Raw genomic sequence first — 24,966 nt, 5'->3', positions numbered from 1 at the left:
TAATTCCATGGTCTATGTACTGTATCTCTTTCCTAGCAAGATACACAACGAACGTTTCATTAAATAATCTGAAAGCGTGAAAAAGAAAGTTACAATAAAGTCCCTGTTTTGGCTTACCATTTTTGACTTTCTTGGGAGCTAGTGCTCTATAGGTGAAAGGTGGAAAAAAATACGCACTTTCCTGACTCGCTTTGGATTGGATTGACTCGCTTTGGTCGGCTCCTGGTGGCCTGAGCACTTCTGTGAATTTTGTTGGTCTGTTTTGTATTAATTGAAATCTCAATGACTTCCTGCGAAATCTAGCAGATCTGTTAGGTTGCGGCTGGATCGTTTGGGCTGTGCGAAAATCACTGCTAAAAGTATATGACTTGGTGTTGTCACCTTTACATATATACAGGCTGCAGTCTGTGCAGGTGGATTTCAGTGCAAGGCGAGCATTATGTAGATGATATGGATCAATAATTAGACGAACAATTAAGTTATGTTAGCCATTCGGCATTTTTATTTTTCATTTTAGTAGCCAAGGTTATATTGAAAATATAAGGTGGAGAACGTCAAAGGAGAGCCATGTTGATATATTTTCTTAATTGGCAAGGTTGATCGAAATATCGAAAGCTTAAGATACGCATTTGAAAGCTCGTTGAGTTCGCTTTTTTTGTATTGTATATATGTAAGCTGGTGTTTATCGCATTATTTATGCACAAAAAAACAGATGTTTGTGTATTCTATGATGTATAAGACGCTAACTTGATTGTCGTGGCAATACCCTGCACAGAGACGTGAATTTATAAGTACGCAAAGTGAGAAAAATGCGTTTTTTTTAATTTCGCTGTTTCTAACTGCCTTGCCGATAACTAAAATTTCAAAACCGGTTTCACTGTCAATTTGGTGGCCTTTAATTTTGCGCATAGTTTGCAGTCTTACAGTATAAAATAAAAAGGTAATTTTAGGTAAATATTCGTCCAAATCTCGACCTCCAGTACGCACATATAATGTCCAAATTTTTATTTTTATATAGTCTACCTGCACAAAAAAAACTGTAAACGTCAAACAAAAAATGACCAGGTATATGGAAGCTGGAAGAATGCAGCAAAGACAACAGAGGAACAAGCAAAAAGGACCACAAAAAGGGCGTCGGGGCGTTACGCTAGTTTCAAATAATATTCTTTCACTCGAAAGTAACCCAAACTTCCTTTCAGCACCAAACTGCTGCTGTCTTCGAGTGGTGCTTATGAACAACTTTGCAAATCACTAGAAAGTAATACAAAACTCCACAACATTTTAAAATATTTCACTGTGGGACTACGATGCGTGTAGGCGGTTCCACGCGAGATTGACGCAGAAAACATGCGTGAAAAATTACAAAGTACACAAAAACGCCACAAGAAATATATAAATTTCAACGGCATCGCTTAGCTGTAAGATGGAGTAGCCAAAATCTTTTTTACGTGAGTTACTGCGAAAAGGCTAGTTTCGATCATGCTCACCAGCATTTCGAGCTTGGCTCGTGTCCTGGTCCAGAGGTTCAGCGCCGTGATGGGATTGAGGCCGTTCTTGCGCGCTGCGGCCAGCAAAACCCGCTGGGCCCGGTTGTACTCCCGTATTCTCAGCAGCCAGCGGGGTGACTCGGTCGTGAAGCTGCGAAGGCAAAGTGCCATTACGGCTAGTCTAAGGCTCAAAGACGGCGACAATGGCCAGAAATCTGCCCAATGGTGATCAGAACTGTTGTGCATTAGAATGTATGGTATCAATGGTATGGAAATGTAATTGTTTGGTTTAACGTCCCTAAGCGACCCATGGGCTATGAGGGATTGCATGGTATGGTATGGTAGGGTATGGTATGGTATGGTATGGTATGATAGGTATGGCATTGTATAGAAAGATGTGGTGCCGTATTACATAAAATTGTATAGTATTGCGCTGTGTCTTAGTGTATTGCACGCTATGGCATACAGCGACAAATGCTAATTGCATCCAGTGTTGCACCTCTGATGGATTTTAAGTAGAGAAATTTTTTTTACTGTTTATAGTGCACTCTCCGTAATGGGCGGACGCTTATGAGAAGGGCACAGAGCGAACAGTGCATGTGTAAGAGCTTCTGCCTAAACATTCACCACTCGAGTGAACCTGTGAAGCGTGGAAAGCCAGTGAGCTGCACCTGTGGTTCTCTAATCTGGTGGACTGCTTGTAACTGGTGCCCCTCTACACCCCCTTCCTCCCCGAAACCCTTCCCGCTTTCCTCCAGGGTTGAGCGGACATGGCGTGCGAATTTACCACCATACAGGTGCGGCAGAGGGCATCTGGGTGTGACACTACTGCACATGAGCGGCACGTCCACCAGTCGATTGTGGCGCGTTATGTGCATGCCACTTAAGCAAGTAGACTAGCGGAAGGGCGGGAAATCGCCCATCGGGGATAACTGAGCGCTGAGCGAAGCCTCTACACATCATGGCTCCACCGGATCGTACTACGAGCGCTGTGTATGCCGTACAATAGCAGGTTACAAGCTCAGTCTGTGTGACAAGTACTGCTCATGTAGCTGACGTTTAGCTACCCGTGTAAATTAAAAGAGAAATTTGTGCCCACACTGAGAATTGTAAGACCTCAGAGCGCTAGTGTGGACCCATGACGGAAGTAAATTTTGGGGGGAGAGTTAAGCTCCGCCTTTAAGGGGATGACTCGACAGTGGTTCCTATAGCCCACGCGGATGCGGACTCTGTTTGCTCGTTCACAATCACAATCATTACGGGAAGGACCGCACGACATACTTTATTATGAAGCCCCGCTGTAACAAAGCTGTACGAACGTGCCTGTGTGGTGTAGCGGAAGCGTGTCTGACACGCAACACGAGTAAAAAGTTTAATTTAAATCTCGCTTGACAAGTTTTAGATTAGGGTTGAAATTTTTTTTGTGCCTCCTGTCGTTAGAATAGATGGCGCCACCCAACCACTCGAAGAGTGGTGATAACTTGCACAGCTAGATTTTAGTCCAGCTGGCGCACAAAAAACAGGCTGTTTCACCGACTGAGGCAGCACTTTCGTTATGATAACGCGAGTTTAGCAATAATAACACGATTGAGATGGCACCCGCTCTATAAGCTGGACCAACGGAAGTGCCTGAATTCATGCGTGGCGGCTCTTTCTCACAGCTTGCATGTTTGTTTTTTAGAGGAAGACGGCTGACCTTCACGCAACTGAGTGGATAATAGGCCTTTGTTCAGGCGTGTTTTTGCCGACAATACTTTTGCTTTGTAGGTGGCTGTGCAGCGTAACTGCAACAGGAAGTTTTGTTAGTATGCATGTAGATGCATTTTAGCGAATAGCGACATGCGTCTGCGGTACGATTCCCAACATACGGTTGTTGTCGCTCCCACTTCCCCCAACCTCGCTTTTTATGCCATTAGCCAAGAGCTGGACTTTTCGTTCGGCGCGGAATGCTGTCAACCTCAGCGCACTTAGGTCCAGCGCGGAAGTGAGGAATGCGCGATTTATTTGCGGTACAGTTCAGAGTGCTTCAGTGAATGTGGAGGTAGACGCATTTAAAAGGGCGCGTACCCGAACTGGAAGATTAGCAGTCCGACGGGTGCCATGGCGGTGAGCGTGACGAGCCTCCAGCCGGTTTTGGCGCGGTACAGCCACCCCAGCGCCAGGCTGCCGACGCTGTGTCCCAGCTGCATAGCCATGCAGTACACGGCCAGGTCGCGAGCGGTCACCATCTCGGACACTGTGCGCGAGGAGAACGGCATAACACATCACTCTAATCGCCTTGTTGAGAAAAGGCTTATCAGAGAACCGATCAACCGAAAGAAAAAAGCCAGTGAACATTAGCATAACCTTAATTTCATCCGCCCTACTGATCAGAAAAAATTGTGGATCGTTTCCGTTATCGTGTTTTGCATAAATACGTAGAATAAATTATCACATAATTGCGTCCGCTGAACTTTTATTTTTCCACCTTCAAGTGGCAAAAGTTAAAATTGCTCTAGGGCTTCCTCTTCCATTTTATAATTAGTTAAACCTGTTTTATGTACGTATGTGGTGCAGGCAGGGGCTATTATTTCTCATTCTTTTTTCTTGACCCAACCTACTGAATGTTTAGTCATGAAAACAAGCGCCTCGAACCCTTCAGCTACAAGCATAATAATAAAAACCATGCGAAGTTGTGCACATTGTTCTGTTTTTACTGCCCTTGTGGTTGTGTAAAGTTTTATGTGCTGATTTTGTATATGCAAGGATCATATCTGAAGTACTGAATTCCTTTAGTTTGCGAACCATCGCGCAAATCTTGTACTGAGTTCTGGGGCTTCTTCTATTTTGAAACTTGAAGTACAAAACCATGGACTAACGCAAAATAATTCTGATTATGATTCAGAAGGGAATGCTCGCCTCAGGCGTTGTGGTCCATGTGATAACTAGACTATAGTGACATAGGGCTTCGGGAATTAATTGCAGGAAGCTTTGTGCAAAAGTGGTCGGACAGCGCAAAGCGCGTCCGGGTCCTACCAAATTTCCCCGTTCTTCAAACTCAGAAAGCTAACTGCATCTCTGCTATAGTTGCAGGGGAGTTCGTTTAACGATGTTTTCATCGGTGTTTCTAGAACTAGATGCCCCTCAGGAAAGAAGACGAAGAAACGAAAATGGAAAGGACATGTTCTCAGAAGAGAAGATAGCCCATAGTTTCTTAGGTTAACGAGGCCGATTTCATGAAAAGGCAAATTGGTAGAAGGGAACAGCAGAGAACCAAGTAGGCGGATGAGACTTGGAAGCCTGCAGGATAGGATGGCGCTGCACGGCACTGGACCGGGTCGATTGGAGGGATATGAGAGAGGTATTATTCCTGCATTGAACCTATGTTGTCAATGATGGTGAGCAGTCTTTTAACACGCCGTTTATTTTGAGGAAGGACAGCAGCTTGGGCATGTTGGTGCTTGTCTTGTCTTGGTATTTTTTGGGCTGTTCCATCACAAATCTTGCAGAAGTCAGTACGATCGAACAATGCAGACTACCAGGGTTCTACCATGGACTAATCCAGAAAAGACAGTTTTGCACTATGTTCCCCGCAGTCTTGGGCGGCTCACACGGGCCTTCGTTCGCTCGACCTTGTTGCCCGCACCCGTGATGACACGAACTGGCCGACTCGTAAAAGCTAGCCAGCAATGTGGCTCCCTTATCCTCGTGTGGTTCATGGCATCCTCGCAGTGTGTTTTGTTTGTAAGGAGCAGTATGCCTCTTTAAACTGCTTAAAACGCATGACTTTCTACCTATACGGCATTACCGAGCACAGAGCCAAACGTTTGCAACGCAAAAAAAAAGGTATTTTATTCATGCTGTGGAACTAAAATGGTCCGATCGTAATTTGAACAAAATGGCGGTACAACTTTCAACTGCGCACAAACTTTCGACTGCACGTCCCAGGCCGCTATGCGATGCATAATTTGCCGCGTTGCTGATGGAAAGGGCCCTTTTACGAAGCCATATCGTTTTAACTCCGCCACAAGCCGCTGACATCCCACCTGTAGCATACAACAACTCTACAACTCAACAAGCAGCTGACATCAATTTTCCGGTTCTTCGAATGAAGAATGACACGCATTCTTAATAAGATGATGACAATGACAACGATTTCATGTTGACACTCCGTGGCGGCGTAAATGCTTTGTATGGCTATGCCGTGACAAGGTTACTGACAGCACAGTCAGAGGGCGCTGTGCTTTCTGAGCCTGCGACGCAGCAGCGGTGGGGTTTCCCTCACCGAGGACGTACGAGACGAGGGCGACAGGCGTGACGCAGACGGCGACGGAGAAGCGCAGAGCGATGTAGGCGGCCGGCGACGAGCTGGTGGGTAGCGCTAGGCCTACTGCGGCCAACATGAGCAGGCTGATCAGCAGTGAGGAGCGACGGCCCAACCTGCGCGCAGGCAGGCACTACTGTTAATCTCTATAGCGATAGATCTATAATGATGGTCCTGCTATCTCACCAGTTCTATGCTATAAATCAGGGTTCTCAACATCATCTTGCTACGTGGTCAGCGTTGGCAGACTTGTCTGCCACAGACCAGTTGCCGAAAATGAGAGGAAGAAAGGTAGGAAATCATCCAGGAAAAAAAAAAGTTAAACGGGGCAAAGTAAGCAACAGTACGAAAAAATGAAGTAAACTTCAGAGATGAGAGCGAATAAGGCAAAAGCTCTGACAAAAAAAGGGCACTCGATAAAAAAAAAAGGTTTGGTTTGGTTTGGTTTATGGGGTTTAACGTCCCAAAGCGACAGAGGCTATGAGAGACGCCGTAGTGGAGGGCTCCGGAAATTTCGACCACCTGGGGTTCTTTAACGTGCACTGACATCGCACAGTGCACGGGCCTCGAATTTCTCCTCCAAAGAAATTCAACCGCCGATAAAAAAAAAAAGGAATATGTTGCGTGTTATCAGTCGTTTTAATGTCTACTAACATTCAAAATTTATAGGTCCTTCTCATAGAGCTAACTATTCACGCAGGCATGATTCCGAATGCGGTGGAAATGTTACTTCCAGTTCAGCCCGTCAGAAAGAGGAAACGCGGAAAACCGCACACGAGGCGGAATGACTTGTCTCGCGTCTCGCTGTGCTTAATGATTTAGCCTCTGTACTTGAAACGTCGCTACTTTTTGTTGTTTTTTGTGTTTTTTCAGGCAGTTGTTACCGATGAACCATTCTGCCGCCTAATGTAGAGTCTATTATGATGGGACCTGTTAGCAGGTGCCGTCATATACTAGGGTCATCGGTACCATGCAGGTCGTGGAGAGGCTATCGACCAACACATGGCCTTTGGTACATCTCTCGCTGGCCATTAATTGGGTTAGAAATTTATTGCTTACGACTAGCGTTAATACATCGTTGATAGAAATAAAGAAGTACAAGATAGCTCTTCCAAATCAGGCTGTACACACTATTCACACCACGTTTTGTACTCACTCCCAGCCTTTGTAAGCAACGGGAAACCATCCTCAGGAGCTGCAGTTGCTGAAGGCCCGTGCAGCAATAAAAAAATTCTGGTGTTGCAACTTCATCGAATAAGCCGCTGTGGTGGCTCAGTGGTTATGGCGCTCGGCTGCTGACCCGAAAGACGCAGATTCGATCCGGGCCAGGGCGGTTGAATTTCGATGGAGACGATATGCTAGAGGCCCGTGTACTGTGCGATGTCAGTGCACCTTGAAGAACCCCAAGAGCTCGAAATTTCCGTAGCCCTTCAATACGACGTCCATCATAGCCTTAGTCGCTTTGGGTCGTCAAACCTCAATAAACCATAAAGTAAACTTCACCTAATGTTGAAAAAACAACAGCGCTGTATTTCCAGAGAATATGCAGCATTGTCGCGCGCAGGCGGGGAGCCTCCGTTGTATGGTGCCCCATGGGTCCTCTTCAGAGACACCATGACAGTACACCGCGAATAACTACCACCAAGCTTCGCTAAGGCAGATGGTACGCCGTAGTGCCTTGCAGCGGTGAAGCGATATTCCACTGCCTGTGATGGCAGGTGCTCCCGGCTGTGGGCGTTGTGCTGCCCGGGTTGCTCTTCCCAAACGACCAATCATTAATTCAACAGCCACCTTCTACGGTGCGCAGTTTGCTCACTATCCCATGGGCAGTTTGTAACGACGCCACAAGGTCACGTGACATAAATTGGTGGCCCACCTGCCTGCTAGGTTTCTCCCTGAGGATCACCTGCCAGAGGCATGCTCGTGGTTATTCCCTCACAACGCCGACGCCGACCAGCCTGACACTGGATTTTGTGGAGGACCGGGCCTTTAACACTATCGCGTTAAAAAGGCTTTTCTCAAGCTCGCAGGCACCCAGTATGGAGGTCAGTATGAGGCCATTGTAAGGTATCTTTTTTTACCATGCTAACCAGGGGGCACAACAAAGTCATGCGGTCATCATCGCATCCACTCCGAGGCCACTGTAGAGAGTTGTTACCCAGGTCTGAAGTAAAGAGCATTGCTAACAAATTCCGCGCGAGAAGAACGCCCTTTCCCGTGCTTCGCAATGTCGCTTTAAATTGCCGCTGGTGAGCGCGAAACGTAGTAACTGAGCAGCCTGACTCATTCGTACAAGGAAAGCGGTGTCAGGTACACGATTTCGCTGCGTGCTGCTTCAACAGAAGAAAACACTTTCATTTTGTCTATAGCGGTATCTTCCAGCCTTTCAGGTGATAGGAACACAGTAAATTTTCTGGCTTACAAGAAACAATTTCCTTTGCTGTGGAAGGAACAAAATCTACTGCGAACTTAAAAACGCGTAGAAACACATTAAGGGAAGGAAGCAAGATGCACGAAGGATACTGTTTAGGGATTAATTTATGGTAGCTATGACACGGCTCCAGTGAGTTGGTGTTTTCATTTTATTGCTGAGTAAGGATGAGTGAGGTAAAGTGTCTAAAAGCGCTGATTTGTTTACAGACGGCTTCATGACACAGGAACAAGTAAAAAAATTAGGTACAATTGACACCTTGAAAGCAGATTCGAGTTGCAACGTGATATATGAGTTTTTGGTAGAAATTCCACAACGAATCATGGAACAAGGCGGGACTCTTTTTATGAAGACTATTAGCATGCTTTTTATATTATCTAACATTCGATAATTCCTCCTCCCCACAATATGATAGCGCCTCGAGAGTTTAGAGCAGCGAATTTTGACAGGATGCGTTCATCCGTTTTTTTTAAATGCGGAATTAATCGTCGCCACTCGGGAGAGGCGGGCCGGTCACTTTCCAGCCAGCAACCAAGGCTGTTCCGGTCGCTAAAGTTGTTCATGCTTACTACTGACCCGACCTTCACACACCTCAAAACTATTTTCTTCTAGGAGTTGCAATGCCAAAGGAGAATTCACTATGCATGTCCAACGAAATGAGCTTAACTATATACAAGCATGTCACCGCGAGCTGCGCCTCACCTATCGCAGAGTGGAGCTGCCATGATGATGCCCACGATAGAACCAAAGGTGTAGGCGGTCGACGCAGCATCGAGGAGCCAGTCCCGACGGCACACCAGCTCCCACTGCGTGCAGCGTAGAAAAGAAATACGTACTGAGGCATTTGGATGACGAAGGCTGACACTTGAGGACATTGCTTCGGAAGCAACGGCAGGGGTCTCGCATGGTCTTCACAGCAGCTCAAACCTCGTGACAATAAAACAAAAGAGGAAAATCAAAAGAAAATTTTCATCCGCCCATCCTCAGACTGCGACAAGTGACCAGCCCTAGTAAGTTCGGAAAAGGATTCGCACAATGATGACGCCGCACCTGACTACCACTGCCATTGACAGAACACATGTAGCAGCAGTCGCCATGAACGACTATGCGGAATCGTGGCTGAAGGAGAATGTACTCTGCACGACTGTCCTGGTTAGGAACTTCGGTCAGAATCCGGTTTCCAATGTTGGTCTTTGCGAGAGGATGGATACCAAGCTAAAGTTGCCGTGCTGCTTTGCCGGCAGGTTTGCATATCCATGTATTGCTGCCGATATAGTTCCTCTGAGTCTTCCGATGATGGTGCATCCAAACAAAGGCGGAGAATGAGGTATGCGCACTGGACGATGACATTGACGATGACGCGAAACTAAGTCAAGCATAGACACCCCAGCTAAGGCTGTAAAACGGCGAAAAATAACAATAAAATAAACCCAACGAAACTAATTGGCACACACCACCGATTTGCCTCGTATTGGTTAGGGGTGCATGCGATTTCTACGATTTGCAACATATATGTTTTTCTTTCTCTTATTGATTTTTTGCCTTTATTCACATTTTTTGTAAAAAAGTGGTAGCGTTTTAACGTACCTAGTTAACTGAGCAGACTTGCAAAAGCATGTGTTTATCATGGTTGGCTCATGGTTTTGCTTTGCTGGGTTGTCGCCGCGTCTGGCGACGATAATAGTTCGACAGTAGTATTAGTTTATGAAGACCATGATGTGCAATGCACAGTAGAGGAGTGTGTTCCAGTTTAAGACGTGGTGTGATCGGCTGCAGTGATAGCAGAGTGCGCACGTGCCAGCAAAGCTGATATATTCGCTCCGTCGCGGGTTCGAAACCCAGTCGCAGCAATATTTATTTTACTTCTACATAGGCTGTCGCTATTTAAGGTTTGACCAAGGTCATCTTCAAGGTCAAGCTTCGCACAAACTCGGTGCGCCTGTTAGGCCTGGTGAAGTAGTGCTTTCGCACAATAACTGGGATGCGGAAGTAATCGAGTAGCCACACTGGGTCGGGAACCGGCTGCGCAGGTAACATTTTCTATCAGACGAGGCGAGCACGGTAAAAAAAAAGGAAAAAGACTAAACATATCGAGATGCTTACGGGACGCACACTATACCCTACCGAACACGAGAAAGCGCCACCATGCCGTCCGGATGGTATGCCCCATTCAGGAGCAGTTACTGCTCAGGAAAGTGGCGCTGCGTGTACGAGCAGTTTCTTTAATCGCTCTTGACGCAAATCGTGCATAGTTAGCGCGTGACATATCGATATTGCAGCTTTTGCAATTAACTGAACAAATTATAAACATATTGCAATGAGCTGCTCTACAGAGAATAAAATTTATAACACCAAGGCCATACACACAGAAGCAGCGGATTTTGGTGATTTATTTGGATGTCTCTATTTAAGGGAACCGTGAGTTAAAAGTGATGTTTCTCTGCATCAATAACAAGGACACTTACTCAAAACTCTCTTTAGCAGTTAGGAAAGCTCAAAAAATGAAAATCAGGTGCCTCCAACACCCGTCGTTTTTATTTGTAAGATGTGTCAAGAGAGGCTTTCTAGCGCATATCCCTTAGTCTAGGCAGCAGCAATCTTCACTTGGAAACAGATGAGTAGTTTTTGGTCTTGACGTCGCAACTTCGAACTGAGTGGCGAAAAATTTTTAAATCCAGTTTACTCACCAAAAAATGCGTCTTTACATGCTGGCTAAACACCAACATAACCAGAAACGGTCCGTGAATTGTTTTCGCTACGATCAAAAATTGGATGGAGTTGCCCTTAGTGACCTTTAAGAACCATCGTGCATAAATTACGATATAACGGAATGAAGGAACAAAAATGTTACCTGCGCATTATGCTCGCTAATGATCGACATTCCAAATTCAATGTCAAAACCTTGTTAGCGTCGGTGAAGCTTGAAGAATCGCTATGTCGTCATTTAGTAAATATTAGCATTCGGTAAAATTTAAATGCGTCGTCCAAGTAGTGTGAAATACCTTAAAGATTGTGTAAAGCCAGCTCGAAAGTCCAGAGACAATAGACACTGTTTTACCGTGCAAATCTCTTAGTGTTTACCCCGTAACATAGGTCAGAAACTGAGACGAGAAATTGCTGGACTTTGGCTGTTAGTCGATCATTCGAGCTCTTTTAAGGGCACATCATGCAATGCCTCATAGGTGAAAAAAAAAAAAAGCGGCGACGCCCGGCAGCATCCCGGTCCGTCTGTATCTGTTTCCACCCTGTAACGGCCTACGGCTGACAGTATCAATAAATAAATAAATAATAAATAAATAAAATACGCTAATTGGTCGATGCGGTCTGCGATCTCATGAGACTACCTGCCATGGCAGAGTAGGGAGATCCGCTGGCAGGTGCGCGAGCAGTTGGCAGATGGCAGGTGCCTTGGCAACGCGACATGGCCGAGCGTGGTACGCATTTCGGCGTCAGTTGGCCGGTGCGCTTGGTTGTGGGCAAGAGGTTCGAGTCTACCTTAATAATAGACCTCTACAAGCAGAGAGAGCAACTACGGAAGTATGTCCCTGTAGATGGTGTCTGCACAGCTTGCAACAAGCAGCAATGATGAAGGAGGACAGGCAGGCCGACCTGACTTCAGACATTTATCTTCATTTCATCTGATTTATTGAAATTTCGGTAAAAACAGTTAGGCAGTGAAACCGAGGTTAAAGACGACATACAAGTCATGTGACGGCTTTTGGCACAACTGATAGACATTAGCAATGCGTAGTTATTTTATGCATCCCTAAATTTTTCGTTCACACAACTTGCTGATAAGAATTCCAAGCCCACTGACCGGAAGGCGCTGCCTAATTAGTGCATGCTGACATCAGTCTTGGTATGAAAGCTCCATGTTGTAATCAGCACAGAGCGTGCAAACGGGATGTCGTGAATTCCCGACTTTGGGCATTACAGGTCTGAGACAATGACAGACATCCACTGAGGCAACCTTAATGGCTGAGCAGCGGGAAAAAAAAACTGCCGTCTGAACGTCCAAAGGTTGCTTGGCTAATTGCTTTCAGTGCCCTGAAGTTAGATCGTAAGGGAAGCTTCTCGCTGGGGAGGAAAACCATGCAGTTGCATAAAAAGAAAAGTTGTAATCTGCCCTCACTAGCGGATTCGTATAGACCCACCTCGGTGACAATAGAGATGCTCCTGTCCGCCACATCGAACTCGAAGGAGGCACAGCTGGCATTGCCACCAGGTTCGAGGCACGGGTTTTCGTAGTTGGTCTCATTGGTACCCCTGCACCGAAACCCGGTCTTCTGCTCCGTCACCTCGGGGAGAAAGCGTTGCAGCTCCTGCGTCGTTCAACGCCGCCACTCAGCTTCCGTGCCAACAGGAAGCAGAGCTGCCTGAGGGTCTGTTCGGTAGCACGAGTATCGGGTAAAATTTCATTGGCTTAATGCCAGCCCCTAACGTTTTTAATGATATGGCCGCTGCACTGCGAAGCGACGAAAATGATATAAAAAGCACTCAATACAATGATTCCAAGCGGATGCTTTAAGCGTGCACGATGCACGCGCTTGCGTTCGGCAGTGATCTCAGAATTAAAATTAAAATTAAAATCATAAAAATGTTAAATAATAATATAAATTAAAATTGAAACAAAAATTTTAAAATTAAATTTGGAATTACGACGTCAGTGGCTCTTACAAATGCCACTGACGTCATAGAATGAGCTGAACGGCGTGATGGATCAGATAAGCTTGATCATTGCGTCGTATTTTCGTGTTTGAAGACGAGTTCCCGAACGTGTGAGGATATAAATTGGTGTCTACAATAAGCGTGATATAAATGCAACGCAAACGCTCGATGCACGGAGAAGAGTAATAAAAGTTAGTCAGATCAGTGCGGAATGTGAATACTGCTATTTAGGGTTCCGGCTCACAAAAATTTCAGGCAGCCGATGCCGAGATATCTTCTACCCGCTTTTGTGCAGGGTACCTACGGCGCCTTCGATGGCGATTGTAGCTGCTCACAGGAAAGACGAAAAAATGTGACGATGGTCCTTAAGTGTGGCGACGCATTCTAAGCTGCAGACTATCTCAAGACAGGTGTTATCGGCAGACGTACAAGCAGCCCAAAGGACGCAGTCGGAGCGCTCCGTCAGCATTTGTGCTTACAACTGTCTCCGCAGTTGCTTCATCTGAAGCTACAAGGAGGTCCGCTCATGCTTCTGTTACCTGGGTGAACAAGGCGAGCACGCCGAAGAGCAGGCAAGCGTTCTGGTAGGGTCCCACGCCCAAGGCACGCAGGTAGACGTCCTCGGCTTCGTCCACCTGAGACATCAGGGGCGAGCGCTCGACCACGGCCAAGCTTATCCGCTGCGACTGAAGCGCTTGCTCCCGCCCGCAGAGCTCCGCGTTCTTTTCGGCGTTTGTGGCGCGGGGCGTCTTGCTCCCCGGATGATGGCTGACCGCCGCCATACCTCTCCCGGGCGCTGGCGGAAGTCGAAAACACGAGGGGCGTACTGGCTTACGCAGGCTTGCTGCAGGAAAACGAGAAATGCTTTCCCGTCGGAGCACTTTCAACTACCTTGAACGCAAGAAAAACTGGTGGCACGGAAGCAGGCAATAGAAGGGGCGCTCATAAGCGCTCTCTTCAATTTTGTATGCCTAATGCTTCAGCATATCAGGCTAACTTGCCAAACAATGAGTGGTTTTCAAGAATTGGGAGAGAGTGAATGTAACACTTAAAGCGCTGAATTTATATTTTCCTACTTTTTTACGAAAAAATTGCTCGTCTCCTTTCCATCCGTAATTTCAAGTTCATATGTGCAAATACAATTTCGCATTTCAGTTGTCCAACTTCGAATGACATTTAAAGAAAGAATCATCTCGTGTAGATCAGAACTCAGTCCTTTTTCGATTTCTTTTTTCTCCCTAGGAGAGTGGAATGTGAGATTCCTTTTGAGAAGTCGCGTAGCATCTGGAAGAGTCCATTTACGCGATAGTAAGCCGAACAAAGAAGACGAAAATACACATACTCCTTTGGTACGATTATCTGAAGTACTCTATTGCTAAGGAAGTAAATACTCATTGACATCCACCCGAGCGCGGCCATACGGCTTGGAGGATTCCCCTAGACATTTTACCAGTACTCTATTGCTGTTTATGAGTTCTAACATACCAAAGCGACTCAGGCTATGAGGGTCGTCACAGTGGAGGTCTCCAGGTAATTTCGACCACCTGGGGTTCGTTTACGTGCGTTGATATCGCACAGCACACGGGCTCCCAGCATTTCACCTCAATCGAAATGTTACCGCTGCGGCCGGGACAGAACCCGCGTGTTCCGGACCAGCAGCCGAGCAACATGACCACTAAGCTAACGCCGCGGCTCCTAATGTACACTGATACGCAAATTTAAACGAAGGTAGCTTCAGGAAACAACGTCGCCGGGAAGCACAGCCCAGTCGGAAGGCTGCGCACACGGCCGCCAGCGACTTCATCGGAAATGCGAGGCACGGCAATGTCTGCACGCCAGTTCTTTTTGTATCACTACGAATGGGAGCCATTGCTGACGGCATGGCTAAACGACAGTAATGGAAGCTGCAGGAAGGGATGATCAACTCATCGTATGGGCTATGTTTCAGCATAATGTATATCGATTAACGACTGCAGCATCAACACACTGGAGCTCTCGCGCTTGTGACCGGTTTCAAAGAAAACAGTAGAAAATATAGAGACGATACTTATGATCTTAGACCTCTTTCTAGCCCAGAAGCAGGACAGACGTCGGCACTGATCCTTCTTTTTCTTCTTCCGTGACCGCACGCGGGCGCGGGACTGAAGAGCGACCGGCATTTCCTCTCTCTGTCGCTAGGGGCGCTGATAAATTGACTAACCTAAAAAATATGCTTTGTGCGTAAAATATGAATAGCTGTCGGAAGTTTTTTTTTTTCCCCGCTTGTGGTCTGAACGAACATGCTACTGCAAAAGAAATATTTCGGGACGTCAAAATAAAAATGGGCTTTATAATTTGAAGTAAACGTTTTATTTAGACGCAAGGTATCAACACAAAGATGTGGCTTTATCTCTTGCCGTGTGCGATCAAATAAACAGACTGGTTTAACAAGCACTGAGCTATCATTATAAATGTCCCCGACAATAAATTATTGGGGTCAAGGGACCTCGAGATGTGTTTACTTGTTGGCTGACTCTTCTGACTGAAAATCTTGGCCTACTAAGCAAGCCTTGGCCCTAATCGATGTCAGTAGAGTGATTAAGCGCATGAACTACGTAACATCGCTTTAGCCATACCCACATTTCTGTACATGCCGAGAAATTTGCATTCGAGGCGGGCATTTACCGTCACATATAAGCTCCTTTGTCTGCACACTCTAAACATTAATTAGCCCGAACAGGGCTATATATGGCTGCCCTCTCTAAATGGCTGCCCTATATATTTAAAATTTTCATAGCATAGTGCAACCAGCAGCAAGAGATGAAAATCAGGAAATCACCCTGTTTTACTGCCACCACGAAAACAAAGAGTAAAATAGAGCACTCACATGATTTTGCTACATTTCCGAACAGGTGTACGTCCGATTGAATACTTCTTTGGACCGTTAAGAATTTTATGACCTGCTCTCTTAGCGCCTGCGCGCCGCCTAGCGGCAGCTGCTGGTTCGCCGCGCTTGCAAGTGACGACGCCGGCTTCTTCGTCGCTGCTTGACTGCATCTCACCTGCGCTCTTGCTGCTTCATACACGTTTGTCGTGATACAAGACCCGGATTTCGGCTGCCTTGCGCACCAATGCGATGCGCTCATTCTGCTTCTGAAGCCGCCAGCGTGTTCGCGGAACGCATGGTGTTGCTTCGCCTGCGCCGACAGTTCGCGAGAGGCCTAGGGCCTTGCTTCGCCGGGCCAACATGGCGGTGTGTGACACGTCGGCCTCCCCACAGCCGCCAGCTTACTGACCTCTGCTTTACGCACGCTTGTCTTGGTCTAAGAGACTAGAGAACATCGACCTTGGCAGTAACGTACTGCACTAAGCGTCTCACTCGAGGCTGCAATACGCTCGGAAGCAGCGAGCGGCCATTCATTGTCCGCACAGCAATTTTGGAAGCTACCGTTTCGCCGCGACGACATGGCGGTGTGTGTGTGTTACGCAGCAGTTTCCTTCGGGGCCCTCGTTGATTCGCCGCTGCTTCGCGTGCACCTTGTCATGCCGGGAAACCCGCCCGGATTCCAATTCTGCCGGCCCCTAACTTTCTCCTACGAGCGTCCCTTTTCACAAGCCCTGGTGCTGCGCCGCAAGGCACGCGCCCTAACGCTCCCTTGACAGGCCACGATGCTGCGCCGTACGTCAGCAGAGTCCTAAGGAGAAGCATCTGCAAGCAACACGCCTGGACCTGTCGCAAGAGGCCAGACAGCGAGGCGCCAGTTTTCCTTCTCCCCGGACGCCACCGCGCGCGGCAAAATTTGAAACGGTTGGCCCGCGCGATCGCCGATTGGTCCTTTCGGACTGCCGTCGAGTGCTGCCTTTGTATTGGCCAGTTCTGAGGGGCCACCGTTCCTCAGGCTATATAAGCCCCAAAGCTGCAGCTTGGAAGTGGGAGTATCTGTTCTCGCTTCGGCGAGCGCGGCTTCGGCCGCTTCTTTTTGAGCAGCGTCCGTTCCGGCGGACGCAGTTGTTGCTGCGACGCGCGTCTTTTCTTTCCTTTTTCTCTTTCCTCTGATCTTTTAGCTCTCCTCTATCTGCACGTGGCAGCGGTGGTGGCTTGGCTCGAGCCAGTAGCAGGCCCGTGCAATTTCCTTTTCATCCTTCTCTCAGTCACAACAACAACAACAGCTTGGAAGTGGTAAAGGCTAGTCCGAGGAGTATCTGTTCTCGCTTCGGCGAGCGCGGCTTCGGCCGCTTCTTTTTGAGCAGCGTCCGCTCCGGCGGACGCAGTTGTTGCTGCGACGCGCGTCTTTTCTTTCCTTTTTCTCTTTCCTCTGATCTTTTAACTCTCCTCTATCTGCACGTGGCAGCGGTGGTGGCTTGGCTCGAGCCAGTAGCAGGCCCGTGCAATTTCCTCTTCATCCTTCTCTCAGTCACAACAACAGCTTGGAAGTGTGTGACGGAGTGACCGAGTGACCGACCCACCGTGAGTCGAGTGCTGCTCACGAGTGGAGTCGGATGGTGTGACGTGCTGGTGTCTCGCTGATCGTCGCTGTGCGAGAACAGTCGCGTTGTGTAGCTCTCGGCCTCCGTGCCGATGTTGAACTATATTATGCCCTGTACATAATGTATAAAGCGTTTTCTTAGTCTCACCGACGCCTGACTCGGAGTCTTCGCTACCGCTAAGAAAGCTGGCAACGCTCAGTCACGAAACGGGTGGCGGGCGCAACGGGACCACCTCTAGGGCACAACATTGGATGGCAGCTATGGGATCGACCGACATCAGCTACCTCGGCGCGGTGAGTGCCTGAAGTTTTCCTCAAACGCCAGACTTTCTTTAACACAGGTTATAGTAGCTTAGAGAAAGATTTGGTGTGGCATTGTGTTAACCTTGTGTATTTCAAGCCTAGCAAGAATGTTTTGAAAACCAAGGGATGCTGAAGGGGTAAACAAGGCAGTGTGTGAAATTCTTGCGCGTGCCTAACTAGTAGCGATATAGTAGTGTACGGCAAGTAGTGTCTAAAAGGGCAAACAGCAAGAGGCAGTGTGAACGATGGAGAGTTACAAGGTTAAAGAACTTTTCCAAATTTGTGAGGAGTTGGGCATTGATTTGGGCTCAACAAAAAGAAAGAATGCGATCCTTGAGGTCACGAGGACTTCGGACGTGACGGCTGAGGAAGCCGAAGAGGCCTGGGCTGATATCAATGAAAGGCGTGAACGTGTGAGGGGGGAAAGGAACGTCGCGAGGAGGAAATGAAAGAAAAGGAGATGCGAGAGCGCCAGGCGCTTAGAGAGCACGAGGTTAAAATGAAAGAGCTGGAGCTCCGAAAAACCTCGCCAGCGCCTAGTCTTGCTTCGACGACGGTTCCCTCTAACGCTCCAAAAATACGCGACCAACTGCCGCCCTTTGTAGTCGGCGAGGATATGGCTAAATACCTCGTTAAATTTGAGCATGTGTGCGAACGGAATGACATTGAGAGATCCCTCTGGGCACAGAATCTGTTAGCCTTGCTTCCCGGGGAGGCATCAGACGTGATAACTTGCTTATCGAAAGAGGCGTTTGAGAGCTACAGTGATGTGAAGGAAGCGCTATTGCGAAAGTACAAACTGTCTCCCGAAGCTTTCCGGCAGAGGTTCCGGTATGCACAGAAGGGAAGGGAGTCACATGTTGACTTCGCGTTTCGTCTAAAAGCCGACCTGGTTGAATGGCTGAAAGGCGAAGAGGTTTACGACGACCGCGATAAAGTCGTCGAATGCATCGCGTTAGAACAATTCTACCGTTGCATTGATGAGGATGTCAAACTCTGGCTGCAAGATAGGCTAAAGGAGGTTAAGCTAGACAAGGCAGCAGAATTAGCTGAAGAGTATTACCTCCGCCGCATCTTGCACAGCAGGGCAGTGCGTGTAGAAAAAGCAGATAAGAGAGACGGGTTTTCAAGGAAGCCCGACGAACGGAAGCAAATCACGCGTCGCGAGTTTCGGAAAGACGAGTCCCTTACCAAAGAAAAGGTAAAGGAAGGGCAGAATGCATCTCAGAATGCTAACGATGGTCCCAAGCAGCGAAACGATGCGACGCGTTCTTTTGAAAAACGGAAGCCGTTAATCTGCTACAACTGCAAAAAGCAAGGGCACATCGCGGCGAACTGCCAAGAGAAAGTTGCTTTTGCAACGATACGGGAAACAAACAAAAACATGCGACTGTTGGAGCCATACATGCAGGAAATTTAAGTAAACGGCAAGAAGTGCAGAGCACTTCGGGACTCGGCAGCAACTATGGACGTCGTCCACCCGTCTTTCGTCTCCTCTGGTGACTTTACAGGATAATGCGCTTGGATACGGCAAGTGGCCGAGGATGAGAGTGTCTGCTTACCGATCGCAGCGGTCATCATTGAAGGAGAGTTTGGAAAACTTAACACAGAAGCCGCTGTGTCTGCCGCCCTTCCGGGGCACTTTCCTTACCTGTTCTCAAATAGCTCGGAGCAGATGCTGAAGCATCAGGGCAAATCATTCTTTGCCGACGTGGCGTACATGGCCCTCACGCGATCCAAAGCGCGCCAACTGTCGAGGGAACTGGACTTTGAGTCGGTGAACGAACAGCCGTGCGGCACGCGGAGCGATCAAGGTAACTTGAGTGGCGGGCAGACACGGGAGATGCAGAGCTCGGAGACTGGCTTGGGAGAGCGTGGTTTGGACGGGACTGAGAGTGATACGTGCGCTGCTAGCCGCGATCTAGACACGACGCCGCAGTTAGGCGACGCGGGCTCCATACTCGCTTCGGTTTCCGCCAGCTGGCAGAAGCTGGCCGCAGTTCAATTCAATTCAATTCAAAACTTTATTTCCAACGACTCGTTGGGGGTCATGGGGCAAAAAAGCTGCCATTGGCAGCTTGAGGGTGCCTGATGCCCGTACAAGGCAGCAGCATATAGCCAACACAAAATCTGAACACTTTCACATAAATTGACTCATCGAAACACATTCCAAACACATCAAAACACAGCACAAGAAAGTATACAGTACGAAAAACATAAATGCAATGAAAATACATTGAATACGATTAGCTGCACAAAAACTGGGATGAGAAAAAAATTTCACGTGTCTGTTTTCTATTACATGCGCTTAAGTCAAAATTTGCTGACAGTAATTTGTTAAGCAAGCACGGCAAGTTGTGCGTGAGCGACTGTAGCATATAATTTGTACGTCTGCGTGGTATCAGCCATGTCTCAGATCCACGGGTGCGACAATCACTTTTCTGTTTCTGCAAATGCGAAAGGAATTTTATGAGGCTCTTAAACTTTTCATCGGAAAATAAGTGTGAGTACAGTAGACGGAACTCGTAAATTTTTTCGACGCTTATTATGTTATACCGTGTGAACAATGGTGCAGATGAATGTAAATAGGACACATTTGCAATGCAACGAAGTGCTTTCTTTTGAAGAAGGAGCAGTGTTTGAATATTTGTTTGTGTGGTTGTGGCCCAAACAAGTGTACAGTAATTTATGTGAGAGGAAAACAGTGCATGATAAATTTGAAGCTTTGCTCTATCTGGAAGAAAATGACGGCACCGTGCTAGTGCTCCGACTGACGTAGATAGTGTCCTTGATAATGATTGAATGTGATGATTCCACGACATGTCAGCAGCAAAGGTCACGCCAAGAATTTTATGTTTCTTAACAATTTCTATGGGTGCACCCCCAAGGACCAACCTTTCTTCTATCTGTGCTTGCTTCCCTCTAGCCATGAATAATATGGCCTTAGATTTATTGCCATTTATTTTTAAACAGTTCTTACTTGACCAATCCCAAATTATTGCAAGCTCTTTTTTGGCTTCTATTAATAGTTCGTCTACATTTTTACAGGTGAAAAAGATGCTCGTGTCATCTGCGTAGAGCACGTATATTGCATTGCTTTCCTTTTGCACGATATCGCTCACATAGATGTTGAAAAGAAACGGCCCTAAAATACTTCCTTGTGGCACGCCGGAAGTTAGTAATCTGTGTGATGAGTCACTTTCAGCGATAGAGACGCGCTGCTGACGATTCAAAAGAAAGGATTTAAGTAAAGCGAAACCAACTCCTCGGACACCATAACTGAACAGTTTGTCTAGTAATATTTCGTGGTTTAGGCGATCAAATGCTTTGCTGTAGTCAATGAAAATTCCGAGGGTAAGTCTGCCTTCATCAATATTAGAGATTATTAATTCCTTCTGAGTTAATAGTGCTGTTTCCGTTGACCTGCCTTTCCGAAAGCCATGTTGAGCATCTGAAAGCATGTTATGTTTAACGAAAAAGCTGTTCATGCGCAAAAGAATAATCTTCTCTAAACCCTTAGAAAATACAGGAAGCACTGAGACGGGTCTATAGTTGTTAACATCGTTTTTATCGCCCCCCTTAAAAAGAACTGAAACTTTAGCGATTTTCATCCTGTCCGGGAAACATCCAGATGTAAGAGCCAGATTGAATATGTATACTAGATGCGGCGCAATAATATCGATAACGTATTTCATTGCCTTTATTTGAAAGCCGTCAATACCGCTGGCATTGGTGTTTTTCAAATTTATAAATGTGCGATAGATTTCTGTTTCATCCGTTGAGTAAAGAAATAGTGTCTCCTTACACTGGTAGTGAAGCAAAGCGCTAGTCGAGTTGTCGACTGCTGGCTTCGCCACATTGACGAAGTGTTCATTGAAATACTCGGCTAGAGGGATTCCGGATAATTTTTTACCATCTATTGTCAATTCAGAAGTGTTTTCTCGTGTTGTTTGTCTATTTAGGGCTTCGTTGAATATTTTCCAAACTTTGTCCGGACGCTCTTTTCTTGCAGTACTGAAAAGGTGGTTGTAGTAGTATTTCTTTGCTCTTCGCAATTCCGCGTTTAGTTTGTTCCGATACTTCTTAAATATTTCAAGTTTAGCTAGGTCTTTTGTCCTGAGGAAGGCTTGAAAAAGAAGGTTTTTTTCACTTATCATTTTTATGTGTTCTGGTCCTAGCCAAGGTTTCCTTATTTTTTTCTTAAGTTTAACATTCTGATAGGGAAACGACAACTCATACAGCTGGCGGAATATTGACAAAAAGTCAGCGTAGGCGTCACTGCTGGAGACCTTGTAAAAAATGGATGACCAGTCCGCATGGATTATTCGTCTGCGAAATGTTTCAAGGTTCTGACTTGACAAGCATCTGTACTTTAGCTTGTTTGAGCACTGTTTTTGTCGGACTAAATTGGTGGAATAACTTATATATATAGGACAATGGTCACTGATGTCAGTACTGATGTCAGTTGAAAAGGAAACGCTCATTCGCGAGCAGCAGCAAGATTGCTCAATAGCCGATCTGATGAAGAGCGTCAAACTGGGAGTGGAGAAAAAGAGGGTTTCATTTTACCAGAGATCTGGCTTATTGTATCGCTGCTACACCGATAAGCAGGGTCGCAAATGTGAGCAGATTTTGATCCCTCGAAAATATCGCTGTCAGTTACTGGAACTCGCGCACGAAAATGCGTGGGCAGGGCATCTTGGCTTAAAAAAGACCAAGGCTAGATTGGCTCAGGAGTTTTATTGGCCGTATTGTTGGAAGGATGTCGACCAATTCGTGCGATCTTGCGAGACCTGCCAGAGAGTGGGCAAATCCACTGACAAGTGGAAGGCGCCGATGAAGTTAGTGCCAGTCATAACAGAACCTTTTCGGCGACTGGTAATTGATATTGTAGGTCCTCTGCCAGAATCAACGAACGGGTGTAGGTATGTTCTGACCGCCCTGTGTGTCGCGACCAAGTTCCCAGAGGCGGTACCACTTAAGGAGCTAAATTCTTCCCAGGTCGTGGACGCTCTGCTCTCAATGTTCGCACGCGTCGGGTTCCCTTCTGAGATCCAGTGCGACAATGGCAGCGTCTTCACCAGCTGCCTAACTTCTACCTTTTTGGAAAGATGCGGCATTAAAGTGGTGCACAGTTCTATCCATCACCCGCAATCTAATCCAGTAGAGCGAATGCATTCGGTGCTGAAGCGCATATTGAGAGCCCTGTGCTTTGAGCGTCACTGTTACTGGGAGGCCTGCATTCCCGCCGCTATGTTCGCCTTGAGGTCTGCTCCCCATGAGAGCACAGGCTTTAGCCCCGCGGAGCTCGTGTATGGCCGAAGCCTTAGAACTCCGCTGCGTATGTTTCGAGAGTCTTGCGAAGGCAGTGATGACGACCCAAATGTAGTCTCCTACGTCCTCGACCTTCTTCAGAGGCTCGGGAAAACAAAAGATATTGTAGAGAGGCACATGAAGGCGGCGCAAATCTTGTCAAAGGGATATTACGACAAGTCAGCAAAAAAACGCACCTTCGAAGTAGGTAGTGAAGTGATGTTGCTGCGTCCGTCGAAGAAAAACAAGCTCGAGGTTCACTGGGAAGGACCCGCGAAGGTTGTATCGAAGCTTTCCGCTACCAACTACGAAGTGAAAATAGGGAGACGGCCCAACAAAATTTATCACAGCAACTTCATGAAGCCCTACATTCAGCGTCACGCGATTGTAAGCATGATGAAAAATGCTGCCGATGAGGAAGGGGCGGAAATCCTGACGACAGCTGACATGAAAGATTGTGGTTTAGAGCTAATGTTGGAACAGCTGACTTTGGACGCGCGTCTAAGTACCACCCAAAAGGAGGATTTAAAGGGAATAGTTTCCGAGTTTAAGGAGGTTTTTTCGAACCGTCCCGGAAAGACCACGGTCTTAGAGCACGACATCGAGCTAACATCTGAGCAACCGATCCGCAGTAAACCGTATCGTTGTTCACCCGTGCAGAAAAAAATCATGGCTGAGGAGATTCAGCGCATGCGTGACTTGGGGGTTATAGTGCCAAGTGAGAGCGACTACACATCGCCCCTGATACTTGTCCAGGTTCCGGGAAAGGATCCGAGGCCATGCGTCGATTATCGGCGTCTGAACGCGATCACCCGAGATCAGACATATCCGATACCGAACCTGGAAGAAAGAGTGGAGACGGTGTCGAAGTCAAATTATATATCTACGCTAGACCTCGTGCGAGGCTATTGGCAAGTACCCCTTACGCAACGGGCTAGCCGTTGCGCCGCGTTCGTTTCCCCTTTCAGAACCTTCCGCCCACTCATGCTGAGCTTCGGACTTAAAAACGCGCCGTATTGTTTCTCTAGCCTGATGGACAGAGTGCTTCATGGTTTGGGCGAGTTTGCATTGCCATACCTCGACAATGTTGCCAGCTTTTCGGACACTTGGGAAGAACATCTCGAGCACTTGCGAGTCGTATTGTGCAGGTTGAAAGAGGCAGGCCTCACTGTGAAACCAGCTAAATGTCACCTAGGTTGCGGTGAAGTGACTTATTTGGGCCATGTGGTGGGGCGCGGCCGGCGTAGACCTTCCGACATCAAGATAGCCGCTATTGTAAACTATCCCCGGCCAACCACTAAGACGGATATAACGGCTTTTTTAGGTTTAGCTGGATATTACCAACACTATGTGAGAGACTACTCTGACCTTGCCAGCCCGCTAACAGACGCGCTTCGAAAATCAGAGCCCGTTAAGGTGACGTGGGACTCGAAGAAAGAAAATGCATTCCAAATGTTGAAACAAGCATTGAGCCATAAGCTGGTTCTAACGGCGCCAGACTTTTCGAAAGGTTTCATCATTCAATGTGACGCGAGTGATCGCGGAATGGGAGCGGTGCTATGCCAAGAAGATGCTAGTGGTCATGAACGACCAATTTTGTATTTGAGTCGCAAACTAAGCTGTAGGGAAGAGGCATACAGCACCTCTGAAAAAGAGTGCGCCTGCCTTGTGTGGGCAGTTCAGAAGCTGGCTTGTTATGTCTCCGGTTCTAAGTTTGTTGTGGAAACGGACCATTTCCCTCTAACCTGGTTAAGTAACATGTCGTCTAAAAGCGGCCGTTTGCTGAGGTGGAGCATGACCCTCCAGCAGCACAATCTGGTTGTCCGCTATAAGAAGGGAAGGTTGAACACGAACGCCGATGCTCTAAGTCGTGCATTCTAGGCCTCGCTTCTTTCAGTGACCTCCTCGTTACTTACCTTCTTTCGCTTTGCAACAAACTATCATGCTCGAAGGAAGAAAGGGGCAAAAATGAATGACCTCATTTGCTTTCTCAGT

The 24,966-nt window shown here is 47.2% G+C and overlaps 1 protein-coding gene and 1 pseudogene across 1 annotated transcript; one reads left to right on the top strand and one right to left on the bottom strand.

Annotated features, from left to right (window-relative positions):
* Positions 1–1,412: 1,412 nt before the first annotated feature.
* On the bottom strand, positions 1,413–13,671 carry LOC149360105 (solute carrier family 22 member 13-like). Its single transcript, XM_089567787.1, has 6 exons — positions 13,429–13,671; positions 12,376–12,543; positions 8,924–9,027; positions 5,752–5,906; positions 3,555–3,723; positions 1,413–1,638 (listed from the first exon to the last, which is right to left on the bottom strand). Exons 1-6 carry the CDS (start codon positions 13,669–13,671, stop codon positions 1,413–1,415), a joined length of 1,065 nt encoding a protein of 354 aa, XP_089423913.1.
* A 4,232-nt stretch (positions 13,672–17,903) lies between these two features.
* Positions 17,904–21,676, top strand: LOC149360104 (uncharacterized; annotated as a pseudogene).
* The last annotated feature ends 3,290 nt before the right edge of the window (positions 21,677–24,966 follow it).

This window comes from Amblyomma mixtum, chromosome 2, assembly GCF_055824585.1.
Source record: "Amblyomma mixtum isolate Tamu chromosome 2, ASM5582458v1, whole genome shotgun sequence".
Lineage (NCBI taxonomy): Eukaryota > Metazoa > Arthropoda > Arachnida > Ixodida > Ixodidae > Amblyomma > Amblyomma mixtum.
Note: the sequence above shows the minus strand (reverse complement) of the source record. Positions and strands in the feature narration are given on the sequence as shown.

Excerpts from the sequence above, each read along its gene's own strand:
- LOC149360105 (XM_089567787.1), bottom strand. The coding sequence starts at position 13,671 with ATGGCGGCGGTCAGCCATCATCCGGGGAGCAAGACGCCCCGCGCCACA. Across the intron at positions 5,907-8,923 it reads GCAGCTCCACTCTGCGATAG|GTTGGGCCGTCGCTCCTCAC; the intron begins GTGAGGCGCAGC and ends GCCTGCGCGCAG. Across the intron at positions 1,639-3,554 it reads CTGCTAATCTTCCAGTTCGG|CTTCACGACCGAGTCACCCC; the intron begins GTACGCGCCCTT and ends TTGCCTTCGCAG.